This window comes from Lolium rigidum, chromosome 4 (assembly GCF_022539505.1).
Source record: "Lolium rigidum isolate FL_2022 chromosome 4, APGP_CSIRO_Lrig_0.1, whole genome shotgun sequence".
Classification (NCBI taxonomy): Eukaryota; Viridiplantae; Streptophyta; class Magnoliopsida; order Poales; family Poaceae; genus Lolium; species Lolium rigidum.
This window is the reverse complement of record NC_061511.1, coordinates 257,415,655-257,437,089: the sequence shown is the minus strand read 5'-3', so window position 1 is coordinate 257,437,089 and position 21,435 is coordinate 257,415,655. Positions and strand designations below refer to the sequence as shown.

Sequence of the window (21,435 nt, the reverse complement as noted above, 5' to 3'; positions counted from 1 at the left end):
AACATGTGACTAATGGGCATGGCTTGATTTCCGTGAATAAAAGGCATCATGACTTGATGATGTGGCATTATTGTTCACATGGATTGATTAATGCCGAAAAGGTAACTCATGGATACATGCATGACTCGCTCATATCACACCACTTCGATCACACGACTATCAATAATTAAGGTGACGTGGAAGAATTAATGTGCAAAGAAATCTAAAAGAGTAACTTATGAAGTTATGTGTACATGCCTAACTTGCTGATATCACACAATTTCGACCTAACGGCTATCAAATAATTAAGGTGATGTGGAAGAACGCATGCACAAGGAAATCTAGCACAACTAGCTATTTACATATAGAAGATATGTAACCCATGTCTCTCAAAAGCATATACTACCATTAGGATTGGAACTCTCATTGTCTAAGTTCTGAAAATGTAGCACAATTTTGATAATGTTAGAAACAATACAACAATCATAATATTTAACAGAGTAAGATGTTTTCGCTCGCCTTGTTCTCAGGGCGACGACATGATAAAACCCTAGCCATCGCCCTGTCCTCCTCCCACACTCCCCTTCTCACCATCAGTCACCCGTGATTGGCGGGTGAGGCTCACATAGGATAACCGCGGTTGCTGGAGAGGCGGCCCCAGCCTGGATTGATATGGGAAGGTCGCTGCAGTTAAGGATCATAGACAACAAGTAATGCTAGTATTTGTCGTGCTTGATCATTGCAAAGTAAATGTACTCCTTAAGAAACAATTCTATGAAAATGCAATGCTTGAGTATCCATAAAGTGATTCTTCTAGAGGAGCAGTAAGTGTTATTTTCCTTCTTCTGGATATTTCTCTTATTTCCGATTGCTCCCTGTGATTTTTTACTCTTTGGTCAATCGTGATGTTGTATATTTGACCGGCATATTACAAGCTACTTAAATCACGTGCTATTCTTGCAGGGCGCCCTTGTTGAAGAGCCTTCGTCTTAGAGTAGTATCCTCTGTTATCATTAACAGTGGAGCATTCAGAGACGCAACAAAGAAGTGGCCCTTGTTGGAGGAGCTGGAGCTTTACCATTATTATGGTGGATGTGTCGCAGGGATTATTGAGCATGTTGCCACCACTTGTCCGCAACTGAAGCACTTCAGATTTTACAAAGGAGCAAGATATCCTCCCAACAATAGCGAAGCATTGGCCATTGCAAGGTTGCACGAGCTACGCTCCCTGCAGCTCTACGGCAGCAACCTTGACAACGAAGGGCTAACGATCATCCTTGACAACTTCCCTCACCTTGAGTTTTTTGACCTCCGTGGTTGCTACAATGTCCATATAGATAGTAGCCTGCGAGCCAGGGTCAAGACGATGAAGCTACATCCCTATGCATATAATGACTTCGCCAGGTATTTCGAGACCAGTAGCCATCATTACTATGGTTATCACACATACTACAATTGCCTTGATGTGGGTGACTGTGACTTTTTGTATGCCGAGGGCTATTTGTATGCCGAGGGTTATGACTCCGAAGACTCTGACCACTCTTGCTGCTTTAGTCATGCTCAAGAGACCGATTTTGAAGAGCATGAAAGGAGTTTTGACAAGGTTCCACGTAGACGTCGACATAGGAACCTTAGAATCTAATTAATTGGTGATTTGAATGTTCGGATGGAAGTGCCTGACCGGATGCTTCTGCCTTCCACGATGTCCGGTATATTCTTGCGAGGATTTGAGTTTTCAGCTTGGGGATTTATTCACCTCTCTGCGTGGTGTTTAAAGCTTGTTCAACTCATCTATTTATGTAAGCAAGACAATAAGTGATACTGAGAACAACAAAAAATAGATTAGCAATGTTCTGTTCAGTTCGATAGGAGACTAGCAGCTTTACCCTTTAATTTCTGAACCAGAATTCTATATCTACTCTCGATCGTATCATCCGCTGCAAATAAATATTCATTCAAACCATGCAGGTTAATCAAAATGCATCAAATTAGTTTCAGTAGATCAGTTATATATATGTGCTTTTGATTTCGTCAATAAAATGTGTATGCCTTCGTATTACAAGTAATTTATGATATGATCACACGCAAATCTTTGTACTGACATGGGCTTGTCAGACTACACTTTTTGGGAGCATGCAGCATCATCATTTTGTAAGCGAATCTGTTTTATCTTGTTGAAATGCGAGTACGTACTACTAGTCTGTTTGACGTATCAGTTGTTTCCTTTTTATTTGTACGGGAGGCAGTGGATTCCCTTCAACATTTCAATACTTGCTCCAATTGTGGATTTTTTGTCGGTTCTAGTCAATTGTCTCAGGGTCTGAATAGCTTGTGTAGGTTAGATTTCTGTATCTCAACATAGAAATTTCAAAGATGAACCGCGCCCCACATCACAAGTTCCTTATGCAGATATAAGTAAACAAGACTCGCACCATTTAGCAGACACTAGTATGCATACACGGGTAATGCATGGTGTGAATTTGGTAAAGGAATAAAGGCACAGACTTGCTAATACTACTGGAGTAGATAAGTTCTCTGATACTCCCTCCGTTCTTTTTTAATTGACTCAAATTTAGTACAGTACAAGTTTATACTAAATCGGAGTGAACGGAGGGAGTACCTTGCAATCTCAGGTAGCACCAACTGCAGGGGCTGCCACATCCGAAGAATCACATGATTCGTTTAGAGCATGTCTAACAGACCCCCTAAAAGGCCCAACCCCATAAAATAACCGCAGATATACGGGATAGGACTCTACCCGACCGTCTAGCAGACCCCGTAAAACTGGCCCCCGCGTCGATTTTTTACAGTTTTGGCTACGGGGCGGCTCTTCGCCCCTTACTTGTACGGGGCGGGAGGCTAAATACAGGACCAACCCCTCATCCCATTTCAGCTAGGGCGCGCGGACATTTCAGAATTCCCAACCGTTTTCCCCGTGCCGCCGCCATAGCCACCCGCGCGTCGCCGCTGAAAACAGAATATTCCGTAGGATTCTGTTTTACGGGGTGGGGATACGGGGTCTGCTAGCTCGGATGAGTTTTCGACCGGTGGAAAGTGAATACATGACCCTCTACTTGCATTTTACGAGGCAAAAATAAATAGAGGGTCTGTCTGCCTGGCGCTGGCCAATTTTTTCCTTTCCATTGGCGCGGATTGTTTGGTCTTCCTCCTGCCTCCTGCCCTTCCTTCCCTACCATAAACCCTACCATCTCCTGCTCCCCGATCGACGGCATGGCGCCGCCGCGCGCACCCTTCACAGGTAAGCCCCTCCTACTGTCCACCTCTCATCAACTTCTCATCCCCAACCAAGCCAAACGCTAACGCTGCCTCTCCCCAGTCGGCGGGCTGATGTTGAACATGGTATTTCAGGCGGCGTCCGACGGCGATCTCCCTCTCCTCAAGGGTAAGCGGCCTTCTCCTCCGGCCCCTTCTCGATCTGTCGCTCCAAAGAACTACCGCCGACTCTCTAGATCCATTCCGTTGCAGAGCTGGTGATGAAGCTGGACACAGGCAGGGGCAGTCTCAAGGAGGCGGTGGAAGCGCTGAGGGTGGAAGATGTCGGGCTGCTACAGGGTCTCGGGCCACTGCACGTCGCCGCCAGCAGAGGGAGGCTGGAGGTGTGCAGGTACCTGGTCGAGGAGCTGCAGGTTGATGTCAATGGTGTCGACAAGGAAGGTCAGGGTCCCTCTGAATGAAACCCTATATCGATTTAGGATTTTGTCAACACGTACATTTCGTTTTAGTTTCTTCTTTCTAGGCGGTCTAAGAAAATTTATAATATGAGTCTGTCAAATACTCAAATTTCACCAATTGCTATTTTATATTTGCAGTGGGCTCTGTTTTGGTTATAGGGATTTTATTTCATCTTCAGGGCTTAGCTAGTCATTATTTCATATTATGGTGCCTGATTATTTTGTGCTTGCTATTTGCTAAGGTTATGCCTGCTACTGTGAAGGAAATAGCATGGTTTCGCACTTGCTTCGTTTCATGTTCTATTGTGCTCACTCATAATCACATAATAACATCTATCTGTTGCTCTGTATATTTGCCACCCTGCAATTTATCTCATTAATGCTAACATATGTCCATACCTGCTTATTTTATAAAAAACAGTTGAATGATATTGCTTCATAACAAAATAGAGTAGCCCAGACTCAGTTATTATATCTCACGTAATATCCTACGTAATAATGGCTAACATAAGTAGGCCCCATCCGTGGTAAATAATTATTGTCCAGGATTGTGTTATTTACTTTATTGCACACATGCGTATGCTGCAATTATATACTATATGAAATCAGCTCGCTTATTCATATTTTGGAGCTGGCTATACTGCACATTTGTGCCATCTTGTCTTGCGGAATACGTCATCCTACTTCATATATACAGAAATTCAGTTGGTTTACTCAGTGTATGTCGAGTAGCTATTTCTACAGTTTATACTTTCAGAAAAGATAGTGATGTTACGACCCTAACTTGCTTATTTTTTGGGTGTGAAAGTTATGCTTTTAGAGATTTTTTTTAATCAATAAGCTACATTACTGTGTGCTTGACAGGTAGAACACCTCTGTTATTCGCAATACCTTCTAAGGGTGTGGGTATCGCCAAATATCTTCTTGATCATGGTGCCAATCCAAACAAGGCCAAACACGATGGGTGTTCCCCTTTACATGAAGCCGTTATATCAGGTCTACCTCTACAAACACATGCCTCTGTTATGCATTTGTGCGCTGCAATTTTTCTTATGTTGTCTTTTCAATTTAGTTCTATTATGGTGTGGTTAAGTATTGTTTTCTTACTAGGATCTATTTTCCTTCGTTTCACATGGTAATAGATGATGTAGCCACGGAGAATGTATTAGCTTTAGTTCCTACTATACCCAATTATCCATACAAGTCATTATTTATGGCACATGGTCAAGGCCGAGTGAGGTGCATAAGGCTTTTTCAAAAGAAAGACATCGTCCAACGAAAATCCTATCCTCTGCTCCAGTAAATTTCTGATTGTATTTTCTTCAGAAATAAAATTTCATAGAAATACCTATCCTCTTATCTAGCAAGTTCATGCTTTTTTTCAGGAGATTGTGAAACTGTTAAACTGTTGCTTGCTAAAGGAGCCCATATTGATCTGGTAGCTTATTGCGGGACACCACTTCATTGCGCTGCTACTTATGGGCATGATGGCATTATGAAGATTTTATTAGACCACAATGCAGACGTAAGTTTATAAGTGCATATGTTTCTGCCTTTAGTTTCCCATTAGATACACAGCCCCAGATTTTCCATATCATTAAGACTGTGACATTGTAACTCTTGAAATCTTGATTACATTTTCTTTCTTCTTATCTGGTTCAGATTTTCATCGTAATAGGTAATGTACAATTAAATCTAGGATATATTTCCTTGCATTAGTAATAGTTCTGCTGCCAATGCATGTCTTCTACTTACTTTTTTTAATGGAATACAAGATATATACCACTGCACAGCTTGTCACTTCTGCTCCCTTAAATACCGACATCGATTTTGAAGTAAATTTGCTGCAATTGTCTTTTGAATATTTTTCACAATATAATTTAGTCAATCTTGTTCTCATGCTCCCTTTTGAGGGACAGTGTCTTTCAAAATTTCAAGGATTCACCAAATGCTAGTAAGCTACAAAATAGGTTGTATCTATAATTTTACAATATGCTGATGCATTTTGTAATTACCTTGGAATCTGATCTATAATTTCACAGTATGCTTATGTATTTTGTATTGCCTATAGAAGCCGTTTATTTTTAGTAATATACATGTATACATTTTATCTTAATCCCTTGATTATCATTTTGACTATAAGCGCTGATATCTTAAATATTTGTCACCAGCGCAACAAAATGGTAAATGGTAAGACACCTCTCATCGCAGCTGTAGATGCTGACTCAAGGAAATGTATGCTTCTCCTGATTAGGGTATTGTACCTTCATCTCAGCCTTTTCAAGTTATTTATTTTTTATGAGAACGTTCAACTCCCTGTGCTGGCCTTTGTTTTGTGAACATTTACCAGTCGTAGTACACTGCAATTTGTCCACATGCAGTAGACACATTCTAAACCTTTTTTCCGACCTACTTGTCAATGTTGTTACCACAAGTATGATGAGAGTGAACTCAACGAAATTAACTTGTTGAAAACTCATTCTGAAACGCTGGCTTTATGGTTTCTATTGATTCCTGAAAATGCAGAAATTTAAGTTGCTACCCAGCTCATTTTGAGGACAGGCTTAACAAGGTTATCTTGAGGACACACAATTAATCTTTTTCTGTGATAGGCTGGTGCTGATACCAAGGGAGCTCTAACCTATGCTATGGGGAATCTCCATTCTGAAAAACTTGTTTCAACTGACTTCGTCAATTGCATTAAGGAGGACGTTGCTGCCGAACGTATTCTTCCTGATGATGTAAGATTTATTTCTTTTAAACCACATATATACTTGCAAGGTCTATTTATTTTTATGAACTCTACAAGCATACAACTTGGAACCTAGCATGGAATTAACAAGATTTAAATGACCACCACAAGGCAATATTTGTTCTCTCTAGAAACTCAACCTTTTCTCAAACCTATTCGCATTCATCGTACAAACTCGGTTTCGGAGTTTCCAAACATGAATCTGAATACCAAGATACTTAAATGTAAAAAATATCGTACACCACAACCAAAATGTTGACCATAGGTGTTTTCTCGTTCTTTGGCAGCCCCCAAAAATATAGCTCACTATTATGGAAATTTATTTTTAACCCAAAAAAGTTGCACGAATGCACTCAAAATTAGTTTTATGTTTGCAACCCTCTGTAAGTCATGGTCCATAAAAAGAATAGTATCACCGGAATATTCCAAAATGGAGAAACCATCACCAACTAAATGTGGGATGACACCAGTTATCAGCCCTTCTTCCTTGCTATATATTGATTAAAATGTGGAGCATATCAACCACAATGTTAAAAATCATTGGTGATAGAGGACCGCCACTTTCGAAACCCCATTGTTTACTGAAAGTATGAACCTCTAACATCATCAACTTTATGCGCAACACTTCCTTTTTGCATAAAGCTTTTCTATCCATGCTCTCCATAAGGGTGCAAAACATTTCATTCGAAGAGTACATAAGGCCATCAAACCTTGCCCTGGGCCTTCTCAAAGTAAATTTTAAATATGACTCCATCTAGCTTCTTTGAGTGTACATCATGAATCGCCTCATGTAAAATGACAACCCCTTCCAGTATATAACGCCAAATGACGTTGAGAGCAACACCATTTAATCTACTCATACTTGTCTTAGTGAAATTTTTGAAACTTGAATTTAATAGACATATGGGTCTATATTGTGGAATCTTAGTTACCTCAGGTTTAGTTACCTCAGGTTCCTTTGGTAACAAGGTTATTACTCCAAAATTCACTATGTAATGGCAAAATTTATTTATGAAACTCCACGAAAACAATAGTATCATCGTTAATGACATCCCAACAAGTCTGATAAAATTCTGTGAGCATGGGCCTTTGTTTAATTCCATTTGCAAAATTTCGCTTGTCATTTCTTACACCATAAATTAGTTAAAATTACATTCTCCTCAAAGGAGACTTGCAGAATATTATCGCATAGATGTTAGACCAGGAAAACGTGACTATCATCAATTCATCATGAGGACCAAAAAGATCCTTGTAATAGTTTGTGATGTAAGCTTCCAGTTGAAGACTCTAGCGTGAACAAAAACCTCATACCAGGTAAGGCTCCGGTACTTACATTGCATATTTGAATAGTTTCTACTGAAGAAAGGGATCAAAATTCCCAATTTCAATTTGATACTGGTATGGTGCAGTTGTACATATTTGAAATTAAACCCCAGGCCTTCATGGTTGGTGCATTAGCGAATGCAAGAAGCAAGGCAGTGGGATGAATTGGCAAGGAGAGAAAGGAGCAGACAAAGCAGTGTTTCTGGAACTCACTTGCGACTCACCCTTACCACCATAATTTGGCAATGATCCACAGAGGATCACTATCTAGGCTGACAAAGCTGGTGTTAGTTAGAGATGTCAAGCTAGTTAGGCACCGGCACACCGTTATACCAGGCTGATAGGTCAAAATCCTGAATGCGCAAGTTGTTTTCTAATGTTTTGATCCAAACAAATTCATTTTTTAGTAATATCCAAACAATTTCCTATTCCAATCTTTGTAGGGATAGGTGAATACTGTTCACGTCAATATTTAGTTCATGTTACCAGATAAGAGACGGGAAGAAAAGAGAAGCTCACATGATTTCTGTGTCTGGTGGGGTTTTGTCAAACATAGGGGTAACGGGCAATAGCCAGTATCATAGTTGTAAAACTTGCGATTTAAAGATCGCACCATTTGAAATTTATTTCCACTGTTTCCTTTATAAGTATTTTGGGAAAATATATGGTTCAAATCAAAGACAAGCTTTACGTTAATTGAACAAAATGAATATTAAATAATGCCACTCGAACCTGTAATCCCTGATTGTGAGCAAGAGGGTACATGGAAATTATTGTAGAAAATAGCAGATGGTGCATAGTATCCTACAATGTGCTTGCGGAGGTTTAGTGGAGAAATTCAGCACTGGTGAGGTTATCTGTATTTAGATTGACGTACAAGGTTTATCTTCATAGTTACCAAAGCATTGTATTCACTGATTTGTACGAATTTAGTTTGCCATTTATGCAATAAATTCTTTATTTACAATTCCCCACGTAGCTGCTTGGATATACTCACAAGTATGCAATCATAAAATGTAAAAATAAATATTTGTATATAATCAGATCCTTATGTTTCAAGTCTTTGGATCACAATTCTACGTATTTTTGTTTAAAATTGTATATATTTTTTCTGTATCTGAAGCCTTCACTAATTTTGATATCTTGATGATTCAGGATGAGCCTGTGTCTAAAAAAAAAATTAGAGCGGCAGGATTTAAGAAACTTGCGAATCACTCTTTCAAGAAGAAGGATTATTTTTCTGCTGCAGGATCCTACAGTGTGGTATGTTAAAGCATCATTACATTGTTCGTTTGCAACATTTCATTTAGCTCCATATGTTATAATTTATAGCATACCCACTTTTTTGTTGCATAGCTCCCAACCTGAAGCAAGCAAGGTTCCTAATTTCGTAGATTATGATCTTGGTTTACATTATTCTTGAATGCAAATACATTGATCTAAAGTATTATCTTGGACAAAACTTGTCCATATATCCAAATTCTCCCACGGAGCTGGGTGGCTTCACCATTTCGAGTCACATAGTGGCAAGGTCCCTACCCAGAGGGTCTGCATCCTGAATGCTGAATTTGTTACTCCCTCCGTCTCGAAAAGGATGGTGTAGATTTGTCTAAATTCGAATGTACCTAAACACTATTTAGTATATAGATACAATCAAATTTAGATAAATCTCCGACATTATTTTCTGGACGGGCGAGTACCAGGCATGCATAGGGAGAGTAAGTATTGTTGTGCTTCCAGCAAGTCAAACATGAAGCGGGTAGATTATCATGGTGTGTTCCTCTGATTTTGAGGATAAATTCCGTATTTTATTTACCACTCATTAGTAGTATACTTGTATAACTGGACTGTCGTTTAGGAGTTAGTACTTTCTGGGTCGGGTTAAGACATAGTGTATAACGAATGAAGTGATAAGAAAGCGGCATGACATCCACAAGTGGTAAGACAGTCAAAAAATATCGCACTGCCATATATTCTTTTATTTCCATCTGGTATGGCCTTGTTCTATTTATTGGTAGTTGTATTTTAGGCTGAATGACTTAGTTTTCCAGGCTCATTCGTGGTTTAGTTATATACCGGCTCAAGTAATTATTCATACTATTTCCCCTCTCGGTGTTTATATACTAGTTGCCTTGTTGGAATGTTGGTTGTAGGCAATGATGCTTGATCCGGATGATGCAACCATGTACTCAAACAGGAGTGTTTGCTCGCTTCTCATGGGTGACGGAGACAAGGCGTTGGTAGATGCTAACGAATGTAGAAAGATGCGCCCTGACTGGCCGAAGGCCTGTTACCGGCAGGGCGCGGCGCTGATGTTGCTGAAGGTTACATGGAGAGACTGTCGGATGTTCTTTCCTCTTTGTCAGTTTGTCTGCAAATTGTTTTTGACCATCAACTTGCTTTTTGTCATCAGGATTACAAGGGTGCATGCCAACGTTTCTTGGATGGACTCAAGTTGGACCCAGCCAACACTGAGATTGAGGAGGCATTAAGGTATCCCATCTGCCTCGTTTTGTTTTTATTCTGGCAAACTCCTCATTGGTTACATTATACATTTCGGTTGGTGGTTAACTAGAGATGAACTGAAATTACTGTTCAGCGCACCTCATCATTAACTACAGTATTGGCCACTTAACTATGCCGTATGTAGTACACGCTCATGTCTTCACCATGAGAACTTGTGAAGATATAGAACCCAAGTATCTAATGGTTCTCCATTGAATATACAGGAAAGCTTATGCTGCGATGAAAGATGTTCCGAAGCAGAAGGTTGAGGCCTGAGGGCGTCTGTTTTGGAGTTGCTTGCGAAAGGACTCCTAGTTCTGGTCCATAATCGAGTTGCCTATGAGCGTTTCTCCTTGTGCTACTTTAAATTCCTGAACTGAGTAATTCCGTTGGTAAACCAAAGTACTCGTACTGTTGTAAGCATAGGGTCATGTTTGCATGACTACACCATGCAGTGTCTGGTGAATATTGTATGTCTTATATAGCACCTTCATTGGCGTTTCTAATAGCCCTTCGGTACGCCTATTGGGGTATCTCACAAAAAAAAACTCCAGCAACACCCTGATAGGTGGATGTTGTACGGTGGCAGCAACACAGGATATTAAGTAGTACATCACATAATTTAATTTACACCTGCCTCGTCAGCTACCAATGTGGGAGTTGCCACTTCCCTTGTGGCCACGGTGCTTGTTAACAAAATTGAAGTAGCTTGAGCTAAGCCAGGGGCATAGGCACAGGGAGGGCCTGGTGGGCTGTGGCCTCCCCGAAAATTTGAGAAAAAATTCTACCCTTAGTTTGAAAAAAATATTAGCTACACATATGTGTTTGGGAAATTTTTATCACAATTAAGGAACGCAAAAGAAAATGTAGGTGTACCCTGATTTTGAGAAAATTGGGAAATTTTTAGCTAAATATATGTCTGCCAGTGGCTCAAGCTAAACAATCTTGAAAGAGCTCTAAGCTCGTTGGTTTTGAGAGCATATGGTTGGTTCCTCCATATGGCGCTCGTTGGTTCCTCCGGATGTGTCACTCCTTGGGTCCTACCTCCCGGTGACCAGATTTTTGCTATTGTTTGATAAGCCAGCCCACCTGACCTCGTGGTGCTGCAGTGACGGCCCTTGTGAAACTATGCAGCTGAAGGTGTGGGAGGCAACACTAGGCTAGGAGATGGCTTCACCTTAGAGTTGATTGCAGCCACATCCGTCCGATCCTAGCATGTTCGGTGTTGATTAACAACCTAGGCGTGCAGTGGCGGAGCCTGACCGAAAGCAAAGTGGCGCAAAATTTAACTTTTCACCCCAATTTGCTGTAATTTCAGGTTTTGCTATAACAACAGCATACGATGTTCAAGAATGAAATTGCACTTAATTTCTCGATTCACATAGGTGTTGACATAGCAATTAAGATAGGATTCTTTTTACCCACCAATGGCAAGCGACAAAAAATTTTGAGGAAAGAGGACTATGTGGGATTTTATTAATTTGCAACAATAGTTATATTGTTCAAAAATTTGCAATTAATTAATCTAGAGGATTCATCGATCCAATTATAAGAAACTTTATTAGAAAAACACTCTCTAGCTAAATCATGAGCAAATTTGTTGGCTTCGCATGAGCAATGATGGAACGTGACATTTCCAATAGATAACGCCAAATCAACACAACCTGCAAATATAGTTGAATTCACCCCATCACGTTTCGTCACCAAAGCATGTTTCAATCTTAAAGCCAGACTCTATTTCCACATTGTTGCAGCCTAGGCAATTAGTTGATTTACATGGGAATTGACATACTACGTAGATTCTGTTTCTAGATGCTCACGGATTTTTTTAGAAAAAAAACAAGATAAGCTAACCTCTGCCAAGGAGAAAACTCCGCCAAGGCAGGCACACCAATTTATTTCTCAATTTTGCTGCAATTGCATTTTTAATAAGCCGTATAGTTTCTTTGACGAAAATTAACACACGACTTAGAAGGTAATTTTCATTGGTTTTGGACATAATAGCCCGCAGAGGAATGGCGTGAAACTAGAGGAATATTAGGAAACTTGGAATCTCCCCCAGATGACATCTACTTAGGCCCTCGACAGCGTGTGATTTTTTCGGTGCTCGAAACAGTTTTCGGGCGTCAATGACCGGTGCCCTACGCTGCCCAGGCGATGCCTCAAAATTTTTTTAGGGAATCGGAGCATGTAGAGGCATCGATGCCTCAACTTAGCAGATAATAAAATATTGAATCAATGGAACTTGCAACCGGCAGCATCGCTCCATCTCAATCATTGCCCGGCTATGCAAGCTCCACAACAGCCACAAAGAGAAAAAGGTTGGCCTCACTCAATTTTCTATCCTAACGTGGGTCCTACATCTATTTAGGAGGAATCCAACACGCTGTGGCATCGGTGCCCAGAATTATTTGTCAGGGCATCGCTGCTCGTTTCAGATTTTGGGCACCGCGCCTTACAGCCTAGGTGGGAAAAAGAGGACTCCTAAATTTCAGGGATACTCCCTGGTTCTATGCAGGAGCTACTCCCTAATTCTAGGAGTTGCATGTGACTAAATTGTTTTGTTGGAATAAGTGCAAAATGTGGATTTGATGTAAATTGTCTGTAATAGTTCTAATACTATGATAAGTCTGTTCATATGCGGACAAGTGTAAATACCAATAATGGCATTTCTAGATGAAATGCATCACTTTTAATGATTCTTTTTTATGTCAATTTGCAACCAATCTTGAATAAAAATATTTCATTTCAATTTATTCAAACAAGCATATATCTCCAATCACATTCAAACATTTTGAGATGGAAGTGAAAATCAATATTTCACATTTCCAAGCTGCCACATCTTCACATGGTCACATCGATGTATCTAATCAAGTACAAAAATAAATCATCGATACACATTGGCGTCCAAGCCATGCCAGCGACCACTCCAGTTCAATCTCCCAAGGCCACGGCCACCACTTAGCCAGCGTTCTTCCACCAGCAGCCAGGGCAGAGGAGCTCATGCACAGCTTGTGAGAAAGTATGGCTTGCCGATGACACCGCAAATTTTGGGGAAGTTGCTGAGATGAGGAGAAAGAAGGCCCACCGGGTACAACTTGAGTGGCAGTGGGTTATTTTTCACCAAAAATCACCAAAATGGAAGCTGGGGTCAGGCTGCTTCGGAAATTACACAGGAGAATCATATGCGTTTGGAGAATAAACTGCGAAAATTAACCTCTCTGGTAGATTCTGCTTTTTCAAAGCGGAAGTTGGCTTTAAAAGCTGAACCAAACGGAGGCAGACAATTTGAAAGAAGCAACTCTTACTACCAAAGCTATGTAAAAAATATCCATCCAGAAACCATCAGTTATTTTTTCATACAAAATAAGAGCCAAAAACTCTTAGAATAACTTCCATCTTGTGGTTCAACTATTCTGGTTGTACTGCTCCGCCAGACACAAAATACCATTCACAAAACTCTGCCAGCACACAATTCTTGGTTGAACCTCCTTGAATCCAGTGCCAATGGCAGTAAAGGTCATCAGCTAGGAGCGAAAAACTAAACTGGAAAAATTAGAATGGTTCAGACATCCAAGGAAGGAATTAGCAGCATCAGCTCTCAAGCCTGGCTTGGCGAAAGCTCTTAGGCGGCAACTGCGAATGTTTTGAGAAACAAGCCTTAGTTCTATCATCATCACCAACAAGTGAATTGCCCACATCCAAATCAAATGCAAGAATTGCTAGCTTACAGACTGGTGTAATCACAAAAAACGGCTCTGTGTAACCATAGATTTGCAGCCACAGGTTCCTATCAAATGTGAAACTTCCTCTTGGCACAATGTAGCATCTCTGGTCAATGCTTGTGGCTACCGGAGACGTGGCATCGGGCCAAAATAAGAGCAACCAAATATTAAGATAGAAAACATCCAATAAATCCCTCAGAGACCCGTTTAAAATCACGCACACAGCTGAATCAAGCCGGAGCAAATGGTATCCCATCCTAGACAAAACCACAGAGGTTATGATAAAGGATGGACACTTACAACGCCAGAGAAGCAGCTGCTGTTTACAGTGTCATACGGCACTTCCTGGTCAAGAGCTCTTCACTGAGACAAACTATAACAAAGATACAGGAAAGCAAATGTAGCAACAAACAAACCGCATAGATGGAAGTGGGAGGCAATGTTCAGTGGAAAGAGAAGTCGTTTTTGGTTTGTTGGCTCACGGTGACAATTGCCACCACTCAAAAACCTAAATGATTCATCATCACATCGCGAATAATAAAAAACAAATCAAATGGATGGATGAGAAACCCACAATTTGATTTAGAGTTACAAGAGACACTACAATAGGCAACATTCTACATGACATTAAATCCTACAATTTCAGAACCCATAACATGGCAAAGTTGCAAAGATACTTAATCTGCAAAATTGTTATAGCAGATTTTATATTGGTAAAAAGGGAGAATTATTTATTTATTAGATCAACTTGTGAAAAATATTTAACATAGAGCAATGACAAACATAATTTGGAGACAAATTTTCAACAGCTGTGAAGCACAGTAGACACAGATTTTTATCAGCATTGGCAGTAAAGGTCATCAGCTAGGAGCGAAAGACTATTTGTTCAAGAAATCACAGTGAGATCATCTGAACTATGCACTTGTAATCATCATCCGACCTTATATGCCAATTTACTCCACAAAGCTAACATGGTTTAGAATAGCAAACAAAAGGGGTGGCAATTCAGCGTGACAAAACAACTTCATCAAACATATCCATTTTATAACACATTACCAGAAACATTAATAAATCAAAGACCTCACCAAACATCAGGTTCCCACAAGACAATTGAGATATATGCTTGTCGATATATCTAGTTTAATCAACAGCAACAAATCATTAAATACAATGAAAACAAAATATATAAAATTTGGGTAGTCGGCAAGGCAAACAAATGCCAGTTACGACGAAAAAGACCAAATATCAATCATCCCAGTACTGTACACGAAAGTCAAAACAACGATGTCCAATGAGGTAGATGGGTCAGATTATATAAAGTATACTCAGCACCCTTCCGAAGAAGTAAGACAGGGATAACTGTATTTTACTTGTAATATCATCATCCACATATATTCAACAAAATAAGCTTCAGAGTTCAGACTAGAATTTTGAAATCTATCAGATATTCAGACTAGAATTTTGAAGAATCTATCAGATATACCTTTGAAACATTTAAAGAATCACTTTCAAAGTTCAACCTAATTTATTTTATATACAGAACTGAACCAAATAGTCAAAATAATCATTTAATAATTTGTGGCATTTCCAAGATCAGCTGGCACAATGAAAGCCACCAATCAGGATATACGACACATCAAAGAATCGCATGTCGGGTCCAAGACATTACACCATGAGGAACTTAAATCATCCTCTGGAACTGGAATTGGTAATGGACGCATGACACCTTACAGACAAGGTCGATCAAATCTAAAGCAAAATGATTTGGTAAATCCTGGAGCTCAGACAGCCAAGGGTTTGTCTTCAAATACTACTGAAGTGGCAGTATCAGAAACTCTAGTCCACAATGTATCATCACCGCTCCAAAACCATAATCAGACACTACAAACAGGTTGATCAAAATATTTGTTTTAAATACTACAGAAAAGGAACTGCATCTCGAACCAACGCATATACCTATCTTCTAAAGAATTTGATATTTAATCATTGAAGTCTATTACCACAGTACTAAACAACACAGACAGGTGCACTAGTCACAAAGGACACCAATAATCAGATTATTTCCAGCGTTGCCCATGCACTTTCCGTGCGTAAAGTATTGTCTAGCTTTTCTTCCTACCCCGTAAGAATAACAGAATCTGACTGCAGTCTACCAATTAGCTAGAGTACTCATACCTTTGATCCTACACGAAATTTATATCAATCCATCTCAGCTGCTGGCGGAAGACAATCACAGCCTCCAGAAACACGCACAAGCAAAAAAACATTAACCGGGGAAATCCGCATGGCTCAGACATCCAAGGAAGGAATAAGCAGCATCAGCTCTCAAGCCTGGCAGGGCAAAAGCTCTTAGGCGGCAACTGCGAATGTTTTGAGAAACAAGCCTTAGTTTTATCCTCATCGCCATGAATTGACTTCCAACTTTAATACCAACCAGACTGCCAGAATATCATATAATTGTGCAAAATATATGTATGTATACAAATTGCATTGATGATATTATTACAAGTAATCTACCAGAAATAATGATAAAAACCGACCGTAAACCTAAAACCAGCACAAGCAAAAAAAAAAACAATAACCAGGGAAATCCGCATGGCTCAGACATCCAAGGAAGGAATTAGCAGCATCAGCTCTCAAGCCTGGCAGGGCGAAAGCTCTTAGGCGGCAACTGCGAATGTTTTGAGAAACAAGCCTTAGTTTTATCATCACCGCCATGAATTGACTTCCCACTTTCATACCAACCAGACTGCCAAAATATAATATAATAGTGCAAAATATATGTATATAAATTGCATTGATGATATTATAACAAGTGATCTATAAGTACCAATAAAAACAGACCCTAAACCAAAAACCAGCACACACAAAAAAACATGAACTGGGGAAATCAGCATGGCTCAGACATCCAAGGAAGGAATTAGCAGCATCAGCTCTCAAGCCTGGCAGGGCGAAAGCTCTTAGGCGGCAACTGCGAATGTTTTGAGAAACAAGCCTTAGCTTTATCATCACCGCCATGAATTGAATTCCCCACTTTCATACAAAATATAGTGCAAAAATATAATCATGATTGTGCATACTATATGTAAGATATCTATATATAAATAACACAACTAAATTTTTGCATTGATGATTTTATAACAAGTGATCTATCAGTAATGATAAAAACACAAAATAACCGAGAACCATCACAGCAAAAAAAACATAAACTGGGGAAATCAGCATGGCTCAGACATCCAAGGAAGGAATTAGCAGCATCAGCTCTCAAACCTGGCAGGGTGAAAGCTCTTAGGCGGCAACTGCGAATGTACTGAGAAACAAGCCTTAGTTTTATCATCATCGCCATGAATTGACTTCCCAGTTTCATACCAACCAGACTACCAGCTTATAATATAATTGCACAAAATATATGTAAGATGTTTGTATACAAATAACACATAAATGTTTGCATTCACGATGATGTAATAAATATTTGCATTCATGATGATGTTACTACAGACGATCTATCGGTAATGATAAAAACAAACCCAAAAAAACAAAAACTAGCACACAAAAAAAAAGATACACTGGGGAAATCAGCATGGCTCAGACATCCAAGGAAGGAATTAGCAGCATCAGCTCTCAAACCTGGCAGGGCGAAAGCTCTTAGGCGGCAACTGCAAATGTACTGAGAAACAAGCCTTAGTTTTATCATCATCGCCATGAATTGACTTCCCACTTTCATACCAACCAAACTACCAGCATATAATATAATTGTGAAAACTAAGAAAGATGTTTGTATGCAAATAACACACAAATGTCTCCATTGATGATATTACTACATGTGATCTATCAGTAATGATAAAAACACACCCTAAAACGAAAATCAGCAGAAGCAAAAAAAAATAAACAGGGAAAATCAGCATGGCTCAGACATCCAAGGAAGGAATTAGCAGCATCAGCTCTCAAACCTGGCAGGGCGAAAGCTCTTAGGCGGCAACTGCGAATGTACTGAGAAACAAGCCTTAGTTTTATCATCATCGCCATGAATTAACTTCCCACTTCCATACCAACCAGACTACGAGCATCTAATAATTGTGCAAAATATATGAAAGATGTTTGTGTACAAATAACACACAAATGTCTGCATTGATGATATTACAACAAGTGATCTATCAGTAATGATAAAAACACACCCTAAAACGAAAACCAGCAGAAGCAAAATAAAAAAAATAGGGAAAATCAGCATGGCTCAGACATCCAAGGAAGGAATTAGCAGCATCAGCTTTCAAACCTGGCAGGGTGAAAGCTCTTAGGCGGCAACTGCGAATGTACTGAGAAACAAGCCTTAGATTTATCATCATCGCCATATATTGATTTCCCCAATTTCAGATCAACAAGAGTGCCAGAATTTAGAATTATAATCGTGCATAATGTATGTAAGAGCCACGGTGCCCTTAGGCAAGAGACGCATCCTAGGGGCACGAAAGTAAGAAGCTCATGATACAACAGGTCAATGTTGCTTCAAGGGAACGAGTCGATTGGGAACCGATAAGTCAGAGACTGATCCTCCCGATGACCAGATGACGAAGCACAGAACTATCAAAGTCGGAGCAAAACGAATCAAGAAAGATAAAAAAAAAAGACAATTAAGTAAACAGATAACCGACTGTATCGTGATACTAATTTTACATCTGTCGACAAGTACAAGCCGCCACAGTAATCATGAATAAGCAGAACGTATTAGTACTCAGATAAAAGAGCATCCGTCGTAGTTGATCATATGAAACAAAAAAAATCGAAAACTTCAAGCGAGCCTTGGATCTCAGTAAACTATGGTGTCTTCAGTACTTAGAAGTTCAAGAAAGATAACGCAGTTAATATTCGCATCATCGATCCGCGACTTGAAGTCAGTAACGCAAAGCCAGAAACAAAATTAAATCAACACACAAAAGAAAGGACAAGTGAGCATCTCAGACTACATATTCCCCAATGTTTTTCTTCACCGTCGAACCTCAAAGTGCAAGGATGATTAACTGGATGTAACATCACGGATGCTCTCGAGACCAAAATCAGAACGGCAGATGCAATCTCGCAGCAACGAAACAGCGGCCAACTAATCGGGCGGATCGGTTAGAGGATGGAGACGAGCGGTGGCGGACGCGTGCGTACCTCGGCGGATTCGAGGTCCGCGGACGGCGGGCTCGGGTTCTTACCTGGGACGAACGGATCGAGCTGCTACGGCGCAATGGCGGCGTGGTGGCTCTGGGGTTATAAAGGAGGCGTCCTAACCCTAGACGTGGGCGAGCCGGACTCTGTCGCAGGATCTTACCGACACGGCACGGCCCGGTCGTTCGGGCAGGCCCATGTTTCGCCACGTCGGCCCAACTGACAGGCCCAGGTTGCACGCGGCCGTGCGTCGGCCCACCGTCTCAGAATTGGAATGGGCCTGCTTCGTAGCGTCCGTCTCCGGCTCCCACTTCCATGATCGTCCTCTCCCCGGTCTCTATTTCTCTTCTGTCGGACCACCCAGAGCCCTTCTCCAACGGCGGAATCCAAATCGACAGGCCATCGTTGTCCTCCGCGCGAGCCGGCGACGTAGCGGCGTGGAGTGCCGATCCGTTCAGACTAGGCTGAATTTCCTGTTTTGCAGGTAAGAAACCCTGGCTGGCTGTCTGATTCGTTCGAGAGTTCCATGGTTCGATACGGTTCATATTTTTATGCTGCGTCGGTCGATTGATCGATGCCAGTTCGCCCGTAGGATTTGTGCATGGGGTATGATGGGTGCAGTGCAGTTTGGTTTTGGTATTCTGTTGAGGTCAACTGATATCATCCACGTAATATTCTCCCTTATGTACTTCATTTTTCTTCGTCCACGAGTATGCCTATCTCAGACAAGTTTCAATAGGAAATCACAACTCTACTCTGAACGATTTTTTAACGTGCCTGTTTGTTTGCGTCAGAGATTAGTTTGCTACAACCACAGCTACTAGATGATATGGCTTCCCTTAATGGAAGGGCCGTTGTGACTGCACTATGGTGTATCAAAACAAACAGCAGTATTCCCTTGTCAAACTAAAAGACAACATTGTTCAGTAATCCTCCTGGGCTCCAAGCCCCTGTATATAACTATATTCCAGCGCTACAGATGTTGTAGATTAAGTGCACAATACATCATCATTCAGTTATATATATTTCGTAGGAAAAATGATGGCAATTGTTATTGCTTGTGCAATCGTGGTCTTCAACCGAACACGGTTGCAACCAATGATAAAGATCACTATTTCGTAAAACATACCGTTACGCACTCTTTCGTTGTGACCGATGTCCAACTTTTACTTTGCAGAGATGGGGCTGTGGACAGTTCTTCAGGGTTTCCTACTTATAGCCAATGCTTTTGCCATATTGAATGAAGACCGTTTTCTTACTCCCAGACGATGGAGCTTCGCTGATGTTGGAGGCGCCCATGGAGCAAACACCTTCAAAGGACAGATCATTGGCCTCATCTACGCGGCTCAATACATGAGACTTCCCTTGATCCTTCTTAACGGAATCACCATAGTTGTCAAGTTCGTTTCATTCTGACAGTGGCAAATGTAGCAGTGTGCATAAACTTCTTATTTGTTATTCCTTTCACTGTAAATTTCTCTTCATGACTAACAAAAGCATAGTATAGCATGTCTTGTATATGCACCAATGTTTTAAATAGCATGCTCAGATAAAGTAGTACAACCCTTAAAATATGTTGTTGTGATACTATATGGCGCTATAGATGTCGATTGTACACACATTTCATTTAGTGGAACATTGCTCAGAACGCTAGATGTAGCGCGATATCAAAAGCGCTATAGCGATATGCACACTTGTTAATATGTTCAGTTGAGCCCGGCTAGTGATTTATTGGAAAACTGCAATGAAGATAATATATTGGTGACTGATTATGATCTTCCAAAATACTTTGTACATGATGTTGCGTCTATGTAAACTTCATTGTTCTTCTCTTTGAGTTTTGTGTATGATGTCTTTTAAAGTTTTAAGTAGATCCTTGTATGAGAATTTTAGTTCCAAACAGTGGAAGATTCCTGTTTCCATTTTCATAGAAACAACAAAGAAGTACTTATTACATGATTTAGAGCGCTCTCCTAATCCAGTGACTATCTTGAGATTTCATTTGTTCAAATATCTGGTGAAGTCAATCTGTTTAAACCCAAATAGTTGTTAAACCTTTGCGTCATTCATTTGACAATATCGGAGTGGTTGGTCTAAATATCATATTCCAAACATTGTTGAAGTTTTGAGGAGGCTGAGGCGATTATTGGGAGGCCACAAGTAAAACCCCTCTACGTGATTTAGAGCTCTCTCCTAATCCAGTGACTATCTTCAGATTTCATTCGTTCAAAGATCTGGTGAAGTCAATATGTTTCTACCCAAATAGTTGTCAAACCTTTGCGTCATTCATTTGACAAAATCGGAGTGTTTG

At 40.3% G+C, this 21,435-nt stretch overlaps 2 protein-coding genes, 17 non-coding genes and 1 pseudogene across 19 annotated transcripts; 2 read left to right on the top strand and 18 right to left on the bottom strand.

The window, feature by feature from the left end:
• The first annotated feature begins 3,210 nt into the window (after nt 1-3,210).
• Nucleotides 3,211-10,684, top strand: LOC124648627 (annotated as a pseudogene).
• Nucleotides 10,685-13,812: 3,128 nt separating this feature from the next.
• LOC124650843 lies at nt 13,813-13,933 on the bottom strand. The gene has a single exon (XR_006987250.1). It is a non-coding gene; the product is annotated as a small nucleolar RNA SNORD14 (small nucleolar RNA).
• A 53-nt stretch (nt 13,934-13,986) lies between these two features.
• LOC124650790 lies at nt 13,987-14,123 on the bottom strand. The gene has a single exon (XR_006987204.1). It is a non-coding gene; the product is annotated as a small nucleolar RNA snoR2/U65 (small nucleolar RNA).
• A 43-nt stretch (nt 14,124-14,166) lies between these two features.
• On the bottom strand, nt 14,167-14,346 carry LOC124650753. Its single transcript, XR_006987171.1, has one exon. It is a non-coding gene; the product is annotated as a small nucleolar RNA Z112 (small nucleolar RNA).
• Nucleotides 14,347-14,414: 68 nt separating this feature from the next.
• LOC124650754 lies at nt 14,415-14,506 on the bottom strand. The gene has a single exon (XR_006987172.1). It is a non-coding gene; the product is annotated as a small nucleolar RNA Z152/R70/R12 (small nucleolar RNA).
• Nucleotides 14,507-14,828: 322 nt separating this feature from the next.
• LOC124650722 lies at nt 14,829-14,920 on the bottom strand. The gene has a single exon (XR_006987146.1). It is a non-coding gene; the product is annotated as a small nucleolar RNA snR60/Z15/Z230/Z193/J17 (small nucleolar RNA).
• Nucleotides 14,921-15,274: 354 nt separating this feature from the next.
• On the bottom strand, nt 15,275-15,369 carry LOC124650707. Its single transcript, XR_006987132.1, has one exon. It is a non-coding gene; the product is annotated as a small nucleolar RNA R38 (small nucleolar RNA).
• A 177-nt stretch (nt 15,370-15,546) lies between these two features.
• Nucleotides 15,547-15,680, bottom strand: LOC124650769. Its single transcript, XR_006987185.1, has one exon. It is a non-coding gene; the product is annotated as a small nucleolar RNA snoR80 (small nucleolar RNA).
• A 69-nt stretch (nt 15,681-15,749) lies between these two features.
• LOC124650752 lies at nt 15,750-15,843 on the bottom strand. The gene has a single exon (XR_006987170.1). It is a non-coding gene; the product is annotated as a small nucleolar RNA Z157/R69/R10 (small nucleolar RNA).
• Nucleotides 15,844-16,261: 418 nt separating this feature from the next.
• On the bottom strand, nt 16,262-16,382 carry LOC124650844. Its single transcript, XR_006987251.1, has one exon. It is a non-coding gene; the product is annotated as a small nucleolar RNA SNORD14 (small nucleolar RNA).
• A 190-nt stretch (nt 16,383-16,572) lies between these two features.
• Nucleotides 16,573-16,693, bottom strand: LOC124650837. The gene has a single exon (XR_006987244.1). It is a non-coding gene; the product is annotated as a small nucleolar RNA SNORD14 (small nucleolar RNA).
• Nucleotides 16,694-16,872: 179 nt separating this feature from the next.
• LOC124650838 lies at nt 16,873-16,993 on the bottom strand. The gene has a single exon (XR_006987245.1). It is a non-coding gene; the product is annotated as a small nucleolar RNA SNORD14 (small nucleolar RNA).
• A 207-nt stretch (nt 16,994-17,200) lies between these two features.
• Nucleotides 17,201-17,321, bottom strand: LOC124650839. The gene has a single exon (XR_006987246.1). It is a non-coding gene; the product is annotated as a small nucleolar RNA SNORD14 (small nucleolar RNA).
• Nucleotides 17,322-17,454: 133 nt separating this feature from the next.
• Nucleotides 17,455-18,569, bottom strand: LOC124648626. Its single transcript, XM_047188353.1, has 3 exons — nt 18,152-18,569; nt 17,927-17,955; nt 17,455-17,776 (listed from the first exon to the last, which is right to left on the bottom strand). The coding sequence occupies exons 1-3, from the start codon at nt 18,323-18,325 to the stop codon at nt 17,455-17,457; spliced, it is 525 nt and encodes a 174-aa protein (XP_047044309.1). The 5' UTR covers nt 18,326-18,569.
• On the bottom strand, nt 17,558-17,678 carry LOC124650842. The gene has a single exon (XR_006987249.1). It is a non-coding gene; the product is annotated as a small nucleolar RNA SNORD14 (small nucleolar RNA).
• LOC124650840 lies at nt 17,881-18,001 on the bottom strand. The gene has a single exon (XR_006987247.1). It is a non-coding gene; the product is annotated as a small nucleolar RNA SNORD14 (small nucleolar RNA).
• Nucleotides 18,204-18,324, bottom strand: LOC124650841. Its single transcript, XR_006987248.1, has one exon. It is a non-coding gene; the product is annotated as a small nucleolar RNA SNORD14 (small nucleolar RNA).
• Nucleotides 18,570-18,772: 203 nt separating the features above from the next.
• LOC124650789 lies at nt 18,773-18,857 on the bottom strand. The gene has a single exon (XR_006987203.1). It is a non-coding gene; the product is annotated as a small nucleolar RNA snoR27 (small nucleolar RNA).
• Nucleotides 18,858-18,921: 64 nt separating this feature from the next.
• Nucleotides 18,922-19,016, bottom strand: LOC124650787. The gene has a single exon (XR_006987201.1). It is a non-coding gene; the product is annotated as a small nucleolar RNA snoR26 (small nucleolar RNA).
• A 1,287-nt stretch (nt 19,017-20,303) lies between these two features.
• LOC124648625 (immediate early response 3-interacting protein 1-like) lies at nt 20,304-20,540 on the top strand. The gene has a single exon (XM_047188352.1). It carries the CDS (start codon nt 20,304-20,306, stop codon nt 20,538-20,540), a length of 237 nt encoding a protein of 78 aa, XP_047044308.1.
• The last annotated feature ends 895 nt before the right edge of the window (nt 20,541-21,435 follow it).

What these genes read in the sequence shown, in the direction of transcription:
- LOC124648625 (XM_047188352.1), top strand. Translation starts at nt 20,304, where the DNA reads ATGGGGCTGTGGACAGTTCTTCAGGGTTTCCTACTTATAGCCAATGCT.
- LOC124648626 (XM_047188353.1), bottom strand. Translation starts at nt 18,325, where the DNA reads ATGGCGATGATGATAAATCTAAGGCTTGTTTCTCAGTACATTCGCAGT. An exon ending in CTGCTGGTTTTCGTTTTAGG is followed by an intron (nt 17,956 to 18,151) that starts GTGTGTTTTTAT and finishes GTACATTCGCAG; the next exon opens with TTGCCGCCTAAGAGCTTTCG. An exon ending in AAGAGCTTTCGCCCTGCCAG is followed by an intron (nt 17,777 to 17,926) that starts GTTTGAGAGCTG and finishes TCATCAATGGAG; the next exon opens with ACATTTGTGTGTTATTTGCA.